The 13,062-nt window shown below is 50.7% G+C and overlaps 2 protein-coding genes across 2 annotated transcripts in view; both read right to left on the reverse strand.

The window, feature by feature from the left end:
• Positions 1–4,051, reverse strand: part of LOC102441565 (mucin-16) — a 64,835-nt gene extending 60,784 nt beyond the window's left edge. Inside the window, exons 1-4 of the mRNA XM_023743802.1 lie at positions 2,562–4,051; positions 1,978–2,165; positions 1,680–1,785; positions 798–977 (exon numbers count right to left, since the gene is read on the reverse strand). Coding sequence (XP_023599570.1) covers positions 798–977; positions 1,680–1,785; positions 1,978–2,165; positions 2,562–4,047 — 1,960 coding nt within the window. The 5' untranslated portion in view covers positions 4,048–4,051. The remainder of the gene's footprint in view (positions 1–797; positions 978–1,679; positions 1,786–1,977; positions 2,166–2,561) is intronic.
• Positions 4,052–4,126: 75 nt separating this feature from the next.
• Positions 4,127–6,260, reverse strand: LOC106699473 (mucin-16-like). Its single transcript, XM_023743803.1, has 2 exons — positions 4,326–6,260; positions 4,127–4,230 (listed from the first exon to the last, which is right to left on the reverse strand). Exons 1-2 carry the CDS (start codon positions 5,809–5,811, stop codon positions 4,127–4,129), a joined length of 1,590 nt encoding a protein of 529 aa, XP_023599571.1. The 5' UTR covers positions 5,812–6,260.
• Positions 6,261–13,062: the final 6,802 nt, after the last annotated feature.

Below are 13,062 nucleotides of genomic sequence, written 5' to 3' on the forward strand. Positions count from 1 at the left end.
GCCCAAGGCGTCAGTGGCCGGCTGCAGGCCAGAGGTCCAAACGGAGGTGACGAGAGGAGGAGGGGAGGACGCGCCCTCACGTATTGTAGGAGAAACTGGGGACGGGGAGGCTGTGCTAGGGGCCGATTGCACGGAGGAAGAGCTGCTCGTCTCCTCAAAGGGAGGACGTGTCCTGGACACATGCTCCGGGCCCCTGCTCCCGGGAGTGGTCACCGGTGAGCGTGTGAAACCTTGAGTCTCAGCCCCGTGAGTCCCTGGGCTGGAGGCGGTGGTCCATGTGTCCAAGGGAGTTGTGCCTGGCGACGTAGCCCCAGGGTGACCAGTTGGCGTGGTCAGGGTGCCCTCGGCGACTCCTGTCATGACTGGGGATGTCGAGAGCCCCCGCATGCCTGTGGAGATGTCTGGTGACATGGAGGAGTGTGCCGGGCCAGAGGAGAATGTCCCGCTGGAGGACATGCCTTCTGTCCCGGAGACCTCAGTAGCACCATCACCAGTGGGCACGTGGGAAGAGACGGGCATTGTCTCCGCGGCTGAGCTCATGGGCTGGGAGGTGCTGGCCTCCCTCAGGCCGGGCCTCGTGGAGGATGCTGACTCTGTCTCAGACCAAGTGGTTTCCGAAGAGCCGGGCACTGGTGCGGAAACTCTGCTTTCCCTCGTGACGGAAGGGGTCGCCACTGGAGAAGTCACTTCGGTTGGCGCTGACTCACCTGGCACAGAGGAAGGTGTTTCCTGTCCTGACCTGGTGGTCCCCACACTGGTCTCAGCTGTGTGTCCCGAAAGGTGAACTGCACCTGTACCTGTGGAGGCTGCGGTGGAGTCCAGGCTGCGCGCTGTGCTCTCGCTCACATGTGGAGTGGAACGGGCTCCGGGATCCACGCTTGTGCCCAAGGCGTCAGTGGCCGGCTGCAGGCCAGAGGTCCAAACGGAGGTGACGAGAGGAGGAGGGGAGGACGCGCCCTCACGTATTGTAGGAGAAACTGGGGATGGGGAGGCTGTGCTAGGGGCCGATTGCACGGAGGAAGAGCTGCTCGTCTCCTCAAAGGGAGGACGTGTCCTGGACACATGCTCCGGGCCCCTGCTCCCGGGAGTGGTCATCGGTGAGCGTGTGAAACCTTGAGTCGCAGCCCCGTGAGTCCCTGGGCTGGAGGCGGTGGTCCATGTGTCCAAGGGAGTTGTGCCCGGCGACGTAGCCCCAGGGTGACCAGTTGGCGTGGTGAGGGTCCCCTCGGCGACTCCCGTCATGACTGGGGATGTCGAGAGCCCCCGCATGCCTGTGGAGATGTCTGGTGACATGGAGGAGTGTGCCGGGCCAGAGGAGAATGTCCCGCTGGAGGACATGCCTTCTGTCCCGGAGACCTCAGTAGCACCATCACCAGTGGGCACGTGGGAAGAGACGGGCATTGTCTCCGCGGCTGAGCTCATGGGCTGGGAGGTGCTGGCCTCCCTCAGGCCGGGCCTCGTGGAGGATGCTGACTCTGTCTCAGACCAAGTGGTTTCCGAAGAGCCGGGCACTGGTGCGGAAACTCTGCTTTCCCTCGTGACGGAAGGGGTCGCCACTGGAGAAGTCACTTCGGTTGGCGCTGACTCACCTGGCACAGAGGAAGGTGATTCCCGCCCTGACCTGGTGGTCCCCACACTGGTCTCAGCTGTGTGTCCCGAAAGGTGAACTGCACCTGTACCTGTGGAGGCTGCGGTGGAGTCCAGGCTGCGCGCTGTGCTCTCGCTCACATGTGGAGTGGAACGGGCTCCGGGATCCACGCTTGTGCCCAAGGCGTCAGTGGCCGGCTGCAGGCCAGAGGTCCAAACGGAGGTGACGAGAGGAGGAGGGGAGGACGCGCCCTCACGTATTGTAGGAGAAACTGGGGACGGGGAGGCTGTGCTACGGGCCGATTGCACGGAGGAAGAGCTGCTCGTCTCCTCAAAGGGAGGACGTGTCCTGGACACATGCTCCGGGCCCCTGCTCCCGGGAGTGGTCACCGGTGAGCGTGTGAAACCTTGAGTCGCAGCCCCGTGAGTCCCTGGGCTGGAGGCGGTGGTCCATGTGTCCAAGGGAGTTGTGCCCGGCGACGTAGCCCCAGGGTGACCAGTTGGCGTGGTGAGGGTCCCCTCGGCGACTCCCGTCATGACTGGGGATGTCGAGAGCCCCCGCATGCCTGTGGAGATGTCTGGTGACATGGAGGAGTGTGCCGGGCCAGAGGAGAATGTCCCGCTGGAGGACATGCCTTCTGTCCCGGAGACCTCAGTAGCACCATCACCAGTGGGCACGTGGGAAGAGACGGGCATTGTCTCCGCGGCTGAGCTCATGGGCTGGGAGGTGCTGGCCTCCCTCAGGCCGGGCCTCGTGGAGGATGCTGACTCTGTCTCAGACCAAGTGGTTTCCGAAGAGCCGGGCACTGGTGCGGAAACTCTGCTTTCCCTCGTGACGGAAGGGGTCGCCACTGGAGAAGTCACTTCGGTTGGCGCTGACTCACCTGGCACAGAGGAAGGTGTTTCCCGACCTGACCTGGTGGTCCCCACACTGGTCTCAGCTGTGTGTCCCGAAAGGTGAACTGCACCTGTACCTGTGGAGGCTGCGGTGGAGTCCAGGCTGCGCGCTGTGCTCTCGCTCACATGTGGAGTGGAACGTGCTCCGGGATCCACGCTTGTGCCCAAGGCGTCAGTGGCCGGCTGCAGGCCAGAGGTCCAAACGGAGGTGACGAGAGGAGGAGGGGAGGACGCGCCCTCACGTATCGTAGGAGAAACTGTGGACGGGGAGGCTGTGCTAGTGGCCGATTGCACGGAGGAAGAGCTGCTCGTCTCCTCAAAGGGAGGACGTGTCCTGGACACATGCTCCGGGCCCCTGCTCCCGGGAGTGGTCACCGGTGAGCGTGTGAAACCTTGAGTCGCAGCCCCGTGAGTCCCTGGGCTGGAGGCGGTGGTCCATGTGTCCAAGGGAGTTGTGCCCGGCGACGTAGCCCCAGGGTGACCAGTTGGCGTGGTGAGGGTCCCCTCGGCGACTCCCGTCATGACTGGGGATGTCGAGAGCCCCCGCATGCCTGTGGAGATGTCTGGTGACATGGAGGAGTGTGCCGGGCCAGAGGAGAATGTCCCGCTGGAGGACATGCCTTCTGTCCCGGAGACCTCAGTAGCACCATCACCAGTGGGCACGTGGGAAGAGACGGGCATTGTCTCCGCGGCTGAGCTCACGGGCTGGGAGGTGCTGGCCTCCCTCAGGCCGGGCCTCGTGGAGGATGCTGACTCTGTCTCAGACCAAGTGGTTTCCGAAGAGCCGGGCACTGGTGCGGAAACTCTGCTTTCCCTCGTGACGGAAGGGGTCGCCACTGGAGAAGTCACTTCGGTTGGCGCTGACTCACCTGGCACAGAGGAAGGTGTTTCCCGTCCTGACCTGGTGGTCCCCACACTGGTCTCAGCTGTGTGTCCCGAAAGGTGAACTGCACCTGTACCTGTGGAGGCTGCGGTGGAGTCCAGGCTGCGCGCTGTGCTCTCGCTCACATGTGGAGTGGAACGGGCTCCGGGATCCACGCTTGTGCCCAAGGCGTCAGTGGCCGGCTGCAGGCCAGAGGTCCAAACGGAGGTGACGAGAGGAGGAGGGGAGGACGCGCCCTCACGTATTGTAGGAGAAACTGGGGACGGGGAGGCTGTGCTAGGGGCCGATTGCACGGAGGAAGAGCTGCTCGTCTCCTCAAAGGGAGGACGTGTCCTGGACACATGCTCCGGGCCCCTGCTCCCGGGAGTGGTCACCGGTGAGCGTGTGAAACCTTGAGTCGCAGCCCCGTGAGTCCCTGGGCTGGAGGCGGTGGTCCATGTGTCCAAGGGAGTTGTGCCCGGCGACGTAGCCCCAGGGTGACCAGTTGGCGTGGTGAGGGTCCCCTCGGCGACTCCTGTCATGACTGGGGATGTCGAGAGCCCCCGCATGCCTGTGGAGATGTCTGGTGACATGGAGGAGTGTGCCGGGCCAGAGGAGAATGTCCCGCTGGAGGACATGCCTTCTGTCCCGGAGACCTCAGTAGCACCATCACCAGTGGGCACGTGGGAAGAGACGGGCATTGTCTCCGCGGCTGAGCTCATGGGCTGGGAGGTGCTGGCCTCCCTCAGGCCGGGCCTCGTGGAGGATGCTGACTCTGTCTCAGACCAAGTGGTTTCTGAAGAGCCGGGCACTGGTGCGGAAACTCTGCTTTCCCTCGTGACGGAAGGGGTCGCCACTGGAGAAGTCACTCCGGTTGGCGCTGACTCACCTGGCACAGAGGAAGGTGATTCCCGCCCTGACCTGGTGGTCCCCACACTGGTCTCAGCTGTGTGTCCCGAAAGGTGAACTGCACCTGTACCTGTGGAGGCTGCGGTGGAGTCCAGGCTGCGCGCTGTGCTCTCGCTCACATGTGGAGTGGAACGGGCTCCGGGATCCACGCTTGTGCCCAAGGCGTCAGTGGCCGGCTGCAGGCCAGAGGTCCAAACGGAGGTGACGAGAGGAGGAGGGGAGGACGCGCCCTCACGTATTGTAGGAGAAACTGGGGATGGGGAGGCTGTGCTAGGGGCCGATTGCACGGAGGAAGAGCTGCTCGTCTCCTCAAAGGGAGGACGTGTCCTGGACACTTGCTCCGGGCCCCTGCTCCCGGGAGTGGTCATCGGTGAGCGTGTGAAACCTTGAGTCTCAGCCCCGTGAGTCCCTGGGCTGGAGGCGGTGGTCCATGTGTCCAAGGGAGTTGTGCCTGGCGACGTAGCCCCAGGGTGACCAGTTGGCGTGGTGAGGGTCCCCTCGGCGACTCCTGTCATGACTGGGGATGTCGAGAGCCCCCGCATGCCTGTGGAGATGTCTGGTGACATGGAGGAGTGTGCCGGGCCAGAGGAGAATGTCCCGCTGGAGGACATGCCTTCTGTCCCGGAGACCTCAGTAGCACCATCACCAGTGGGCACGTGGGAAGAGACGGGCATTGTCTCCGCGGCTGAGCTCATGGGCTGGGAGGTGCTGGCCTCCCTCAGGCCGGGCCTCGTGGAGGATGCTGACTCTGTCTCAGACCAAGTGGTTTCCGAAGAGCCGGGCACTGGTGCGGAAACTCTGCTTTCCCTCGTGACGGAAGGGGTCGCCACTGGAGAAGTCACTTCGGTTGGCGCTGACTCACCTGGCACAGAGGAAGGTGTTTCCCGTCCTGACCTGGTGGTCCCCACACTGGTCTCAGCTGTGTGTCCCGAAAGGTGAACTGCACCTGTACCTGTGGAGGCTGCGGTGGAGTCCAGGCTGCGCGCTGTGCTCTCGCTCACATGTGGAGTGGAACGGGCTCCGGGATCCACGCTTGTGCCCAAGGCGTCAGTGGCCGGCTGCAGGCCAGAGGTCCAAACGGAGGTGACGAGAGGAGGAGGGGAGGACGCGCCCTCACGTATTGTAGGAGAAACTGGGGACGGGGAGGCTGTGCTAGGGGCCGATTGCACGGAGGAAGAGCTGCTCGTCTCCTCAAAGGGAGGACGTGTCCTGGACACATTCTCCGGGCCCCTGCTCCCGGGAGTGGTCACCGGTGAGCGTGTGAAACCTTGAGTCGCAGCCCCGTGAGTCCCTGGGCTGGAGGCGGTGGTCCATGTGTCCAAGGGAGTTGTGCCCGGCGACGTAGCCCCAGGGTGACCAGTTGGCGTGGTGAGGGTCCCCTCGGCGACTCCTGTCATGACTGGGGATGTCGAGAGCCCCCGCATGCCTGTGGAGATGTCTGGTGACATGGAGGAGTGTGCCGGGCCAGAGGAGAATGTCCCGCTGGAGGACATGCCTTCTGTCCCGGAGACCTCAGTAGCACCATCACCAGTGGGCACGTGGGAAGAGACGGGCATTGTCTCCGCGGCTGAGCTCACGGGCTGGGAGGTGCTGGCCTCCCTCAGGCCGGGCCTCGTGGAGGATGCTGACTCTGTCTCAGACCAAGTGGTTTCCGAAGAGCCGGGCACTGGTGCGGAAACTCTGCTTTCCCTCGTGACGGAAGGGGTCGCCACTGGAGAAGTCACTTCGGTTGGCGCTGACTCACCTGGCACAGAGGAAGGTGTTTCCCGTCCTGACCTGGTGGTCCCCACACTGGTCTCAGCTGTGTGTCCCGAAAGGTGAACTGCACCTGTACCTGTGGAGGCTGCGGTGGAGTCCAGGCTGCGCGCTGTGCTCTCGCTCACATGTGGAGTGGAACGGGCTCCGGGATCCACGCTTGTGCCCAAGGCGTCAGTGGCCGGCTGCAGGCCAGAGGTCCAAACGGAGGTGACGAGAGGAGGAGGGGAGGACGCGCCCTCACGTATTGTAGGAGAAACTGGGGATGGGGAGGCTGTGCTAGGGGCCGATTGCACGGAGGAAGAGCTGCTCGTCTCCTCAAAGGGAGGACGTGTCCTGGACACATCCTTGCGTCCCTTTTTGGGGAGTATGTTTTCATCTGTGTTTTTGAAGGTTTGCTTCACTGCTAAGAGGGGTGTTGATGATTTATCCACAGAAAATATGTTGAGTGATTTTTTACCTGAATGTCTTTTTTTTTTAATGGTGTTTTTACTTTCTGTTTCTATTGTGGGTGGGAGATTAGAGATCCTGGTTGTCGGTAATAAACTTGTAGTTTGAGGTTTTCCTTCAGTGAATATTCGGTCCAAATTTGTGGTTTCTCTGTTTCTCTCTTTTGTAATACTAATAACACTTTTTGAAGGGATTATGTTTTCCTCTGTGTTTGAGTTGCTGATCACGTATTTACTGAACCCTCTTAATGTAGTTGTTAGGGAATAATCACGCTCTGTTCTATTTTTGCAATATGGCCAGGTATTTTTTGATATGAAAAGATTAGTTTTCTCAATGGTAGAGGCAGTATCAATTAGAGATATTTCTCGGGGTGCTCCTGAGTCGGGTCGGTCAATGAAATGAGGATTATATTCAGATCTTGTGATCCATTCTCTTTTCTTAACTGTGTTTGTAGAAGAGTGAGCTATCTCTAAGTCTATGTTGGGCTCAGAATGTGGTATTTTCCCAAATGTGCTATTTGTGCTCCTTGAAGATGAATTTGTCCCAGATTCCAAGCTCGTGCTCAGTAGATCTGTGGACCTTGATAAGCCTGCAGAGTCATTAATCTCCTTGATGGTTCTTCCTGATTCAGAAGAGACATCTATAATCTTAGTGTTAATATATGTGCTTGAAGTTGAGCTTTCTTTTTCCATCCAGGAATCAGATGTTTCTGTTCCCTTGCTTGTAGGAGTCCTTAGCCCTTGATTCTGGAAAGCTGGACCTGGAGTTCTCGTCGTGTAAAAAATCTCTTCAAAAGTTTTTGCTTCTGGTCTGGACACATGTTCTGGATCTGCAAAAGTTGTGGCAGGAAGCTGGGAAGAACTCTTCTCTGATTCTTTGCTGGCAAGATCTGGCTTCCGTGATAAAATTACTCTAGAGCTACTTACCACTGCAGTAGGTGTGACCCTGCTTATAGTGTTGCCTACAGTGGATGGCAGTTGTGAGGTAGTTGGGCTGATTATGCTCTCCAAAGGTGTATCTGGAGGCGTTGTGGCCATTTCTGGGCTTCTTGTGGGCATTCCTGTGATTAGAAAGTGAGTTGGTAGAAGATATGCAAATGGGAAAGAAGAGGAGTCCTTCTGGTTGACAGTATCATTCATTTCTTCCAGATACTTCAATTCAAATTATTTCCTTCTTCCTCCCAAAGAAAATGTTAACTCTTCCATACCACACTAACTATCCCCAATGATATAATTGGGAAGATCTTTGACTCATCTTGCTTGCTCAGGAGAACTTGTAACTTGGAGCCCAGTCTTCCCCAAGCCCTATATATATAGCTCCCTTGACTCATCAGTGCCTGAAGGAGAAGGAAATGGAGGTGTTACCCTTTCATTCCCTCAGAATGGGTCTGTGAGGAACATCCTTACTCAATACTGGCTTAGCAATGTCCTCAAATGTCTCCTCTGAGGAGGCATTTAAATAATATCTAGCATTTAAAGATTTAAAGGTTTAATTAAAGAGTAATTAAATCAAACCTCACTATGGGTATGAGGAATGAAAAGCTGTTCGTTGATTGTATAGACGGCCGATTTAGACGGTCTCAAGCATATGAATGTTTGAAACACTGTCTCCTTAAAACCAGTACTGTCTTTATCACTCTATTATAAATTTGCTCATTTTGAAATATTCATATGTACAATGAATTTAATATTACAATATTGTTGCAGTTATTGAAAAAGTTTGACTTCAGCTGTGTGTGAAGCCTCCCCCCACCAGCCAGAGGAGCCACCACAACTGTGAACAGCACCCACCAGAGGAGCTGCTACCAACTGAGGAGCAGCTGCTACCACAACTGCCTGAGGAGCAACCGCAGCCTGAGGAGCCACTGCCACCCAAGGAGCAGCCACTGAACGACTCAACATCTAGATATGGCGGTACGATCAAACATGGGTAGACAGAGAAACCCCCAAAGGAAAGAAAAGAAGGACTTGCCAGAAAAGCAGCTAAGTGATACAGAGGCATGCAACAGGACAGAAAAAGAATTCAGATTAAGGGTCCTAGAGTGCATAAACTGGATGGAGGAAAAAATCAACAACTTATGCAAGAAGCAAGAAGAAACATGAAAAAATCAATAAATTATGTAAGAACCAAGAAGAAATGAAGAGTGACATAGCTGCAATAAAATCACTATTGAAAGTTTCAACAGTAGACTAGGAGAAGTGGAGGAACGAATTAGCGAATTAGAAGACAGGGAAACAAAACACACACAAACTGAACAGCAATTGGAGAAAAAAATTAAAAGACAGGAGGAGAGCCTAAGGGAGCTATGGGACAACATGAAACGAAACAACATACGAATAATAGGGGTGCCAGAACAACAGAAAGAGGGACAAGACTTAGAAAACCTATTTGAAGAAATAATATCAGAAAACTTCCCTGAGGTGGGGAAGAAAAAATCACACAAGCACAGAGTCCCAAACAAGGTGAACCCAAAAAGACCCACACCAAGACTCATCATAATTACCATGGCAAATATTCAGGACAAAGGAAGAATCTTAAAGGCTGCAAGAGAGAAATGGAAAGTTACATTCAAGGGATCTCCCATTAGATTATCAAATGATTTCTCAACAGAAACATATCAAGCCACAAAAGAATGGACAGAAATTTACAAAGTGATGAAAAGTAGAGGACTGAATCCAAGAATACTTTATCCAGCAAGACTATCATTCAAAATTGAAGGGGAAATAAGAAGCTTCACAGACAAAAAAAGGCTAAGGGAGTTTATCACCACCATGCCAGAAATTCAAGAAATGCTAAAGGGACTGGTGTAAAAAGAAATAAAAATCTCAGAAAGAAAACAGCCACACACAAAAAAAGAAATGGCTACAAACAAGTACCTGTCAATAATAACTTTAAACATAAATGAACTAAATGCTCCAACCAAAAGACATGGAGTGGCTGAATGGATAAAAAAACATGACCCATATATTTGCTGTCTACAAGAGACCCACCTCAGAAGAAGGGACTCACACAGACTGAAAGTGAAGGGATGGAAAAATATCTTTCAGGCAAATGGAAATGAAAAAAAAGCTGGGGTAGCAATACTTATATCGGACAAAACAGACCTCAAAGTGAAGGCCATAACAAGAGAAAAGGAAGGTCACTTCATAATAATAAAGGGATCAATACAACAAGAAGATATAACCCTGATAAACATATATGCACCCAATGCAGGAACACCCAAATACATAAAAAAAACTCCTGGAAGACATCAAAGGAGAGATCGACAACAATACAATCATAGTAGGGGACTTTAATACACCACTGACATCACTGGATAAATCCTCTAGACAAACAATCAGCAAAGACACAGCATGACTGCTAAGCCAGTAGTGAGTCCATGACTCCATAGATCAGATGGACTTAACTGACATCTTCAGAACACTTCACCTCAAAGCCACGGAATATACATTCTTCTCAAGGGCTCATGGGACATATTAAAAAATAGACCACGTATTGGGTCACAAACAATGTCTCCCCAAATTCCATAAGATTGAAATCATTCCAAGCATCTTCTCAGACCACAATGGCATAATAGTAGAAATAAACTATAATAAAAACAACCCAAAATACTCAAACACTTGGAAGCTGAATAGCATGTTATTAAATATTGATTGGGTTACCAATGAGATCAAAGAAGAAATTAAAAACATCCTGGAAATGAATGTCAATGAAAAGACAACAATCCAAAACCTATGGGACACAATGAAAGCAATCTTGAGAGGGAAGTTTATAGCTCTACAGGCCTATCTCAAAAAAACAAGAAAAAATGGTAGTAAATCATCTAACTTTACAACTCAAAGAATTAAAAAGAGATTAACAAGAAAACCCCAGAGTGAGCAGAAGGAAGGAGATAATAAAGATTAGAGCAGAAATCAATGACATAGAGACCAAAAAAAATTACAGAAAATCAATGAAACCAAGAACTGGTTCATTGAAAGGATAAACAAGATTGATGAACCTCTATCCAGGCTCACCAAGAAGCAAAGAGAGAGGACCCAAATAAACAAAATCAGAAATGATAGAGGCAAAATAGCAACAGACCCCACAGAAATACAAATGATTGTTAAACAATACTATGGACAACTCTACTCCAACAAATTAGACAACCTGGAGGAAATGGACATATTCGTAGAAAAATACAATCTTCCAAAACTCAATCAGGAAGAATCTAAAAATCTCAACAGGCCAATAACTATGGAAGAAATTGAAGCAGTCATCAAAAAGCTTCCAGCAAACAAAAGCCCAGGACCAGACGGCTTCACAGGGGAGTTTTACCAAACATTCAAGGAAGAACTAAAACCTATCCTCCTCAGACTAGTCCAAAAAATTCAAGAGGAAGGAACACTTCCAAGCTCGTTCTATGAAGCCAGCATCACCCTAATACTAAAACCAGGTAGAGACAACACAATGAAAGGGAATTACAGGCCAATATCCTTCATGAACATAGATGCCAAAATCCTTAACAAAATCTTAGCAAATCGGATCCAGCAGTACATCAGAAAGATCATACACCATGACCAAGTAGGATTTATCCCAGGGATGCAAGGATGGTACAATATACGCAAATCAATAAACGTGATACATCACATAAACAAATTGAAAGAAAAAAACCACATAGTCATATCAATTGATGCAGAAAAAGCATTTGACAAAATCCAACACCCATTTTTGATAAAAACTCTCAGCAAGGTGGGAATAGAAGGATCATACCTCAACATAATAAAAGCCATATATGACAGGCCCACAGCCAACATCATACTCAATGGACAAAAACTAACACCATTTCCCCTAAGAACAGGAACAAGACAGGGATGCCCACTCTCACCACTCCTGTTCAATATAGTACTGGAAGTGTTAGCCATTGCAATTAGACAAGAAGAAGAAATAAAAGTCATCCAAATTGGAAAAGAAGAAGTAAAACTGTCCTTATTTGCAGATGACATGATAGTATACATACAAAACCCTAAAGACTCCATCAAAAAACTATTAGACTTAATAAATGAATTCGGTAAGATACAAAATTAATGCCAAGAAATCTATGGCATTTCTATACACCAACAGTGAACTTACAGAAAGAGAGACTAAAAAAAAATCCCATTTACCATCGCACCCAAAAAATTAAGCTACCTAGGAATAATCTTAACTAAGGAGGTAAAAGACCTCTACTCAGAAAACTACAGGACGTTGAAAAAAGAGATAGAGGAAGACATAAACAGATGGAAGAACATACCATGTTCTTGGATTGGTAGAATCAACATCATTAAAATGTCCATATACCCAAAGCAATCTATAAATTCAACGCACTTCCCATTAAAATACCAACAGTGTATTTCACAGGCCTAGAACGAACTCTCCAAAAATTCATCTGGAATAAAAAAAAAGACCCCGAATAGCTGCAGCGATCCTGAGAAAAAACAAAGTAGGTGGGATCTCAATACCAGATATCAAGCTGTATTACAAAGCCACTGTTCTCAAAACTGCCTGGTACTGGCACAAGAACAGACATATAGATCAATGGAATAGAATAGAGAGCCCAGAAATCGGCCCGAACCAATATGCTCAATTAATATTTGACAAAGGAGGCAAGAACATACAATGGAGTCAAGATAGTCTCTTCAATAAATGGTGTTGGGAAAATTGGACGGATACATGTAAGAAAATGAAACTAGACCACCAACTCACATCATACACAAAAATAAACTCAAAATGGATAAAGGACTTAAATGTACGACGGGAAACCATAAAAATACTAGAAGATTCCAAAAGCAAAAAAATCTCAGACATATGCCGAAGCAATTTCTTCACCGATACAGCTCCTAGGGCATTGGAAACTAAAGAGAAAATAAACAAATGGGACTACATCAAAATAAAAAGCTTCTGCACAGCAAAAGAAACCATCAACAAAACAACAAGAAAGCCCACCTCGTGGGAAAACATATTTGCCAATGTTATATCTGATAAGGGCCTAATCTCCAAAATTTATAGGGAACTCATACAACTTAACAAAAGGAAGATAAACAATCCAATCAAAAAATGGGCAAAGGACCTAAATAGACACTTTTCAAAAGAGGACATTCAGAAAGCCAAGAGACATATGAAAATTTGCTCAAAGTCACTAATCATCCGAGAGATGCATATCAAAACAACAATGAGGTACCATCTCACACCTGTCAGAATGGCTATCATCAACAAATCAACAAACGACAAGTGCTGGAGAGGATGTGGAGAAAAAGGAACACTAGTGCACTGCTGGTGGGAATGCAGACTGGTGCAGCCACTATGGAAGACAGTATGGAGTTTCCTCAAAAAACTGGAAATGGAACTCCCATTTGACCCAGTGATCCCACTTCTAGGAATATATCCCAAGAAAAGAGAAACACCAATCACAAAGGATATATGCACCCATATGTTCATAGCAGCACAATTCACCATAGCTAAGATCTGGAAACAGCCTAAGTGCCCATCAGTAGATGAATGGATTAGAAAACTGTGGTACATCTACACGATGGAATACTATGCTGCTGTAAAAAAAAAAAAGAACTCTTACCATTTGCAACGTC

The sequence above is a fragment of the Myotis lucifugus genome, unplaced genomic scaffold, assembly GCF_000147115.1.
Source record: "Myotis lucifugus unplaced genomic scaffold, Myoluc2.0 scaffold_414, whole genome shotgun sequence".
In the NCBI taxonomy this organism is placed as follows: Eukaryota; Metazoa; Chordata; class Mammalia; order Chiroptera; family Vespertilionidae; genus Myotis; species Myotis lucifugus.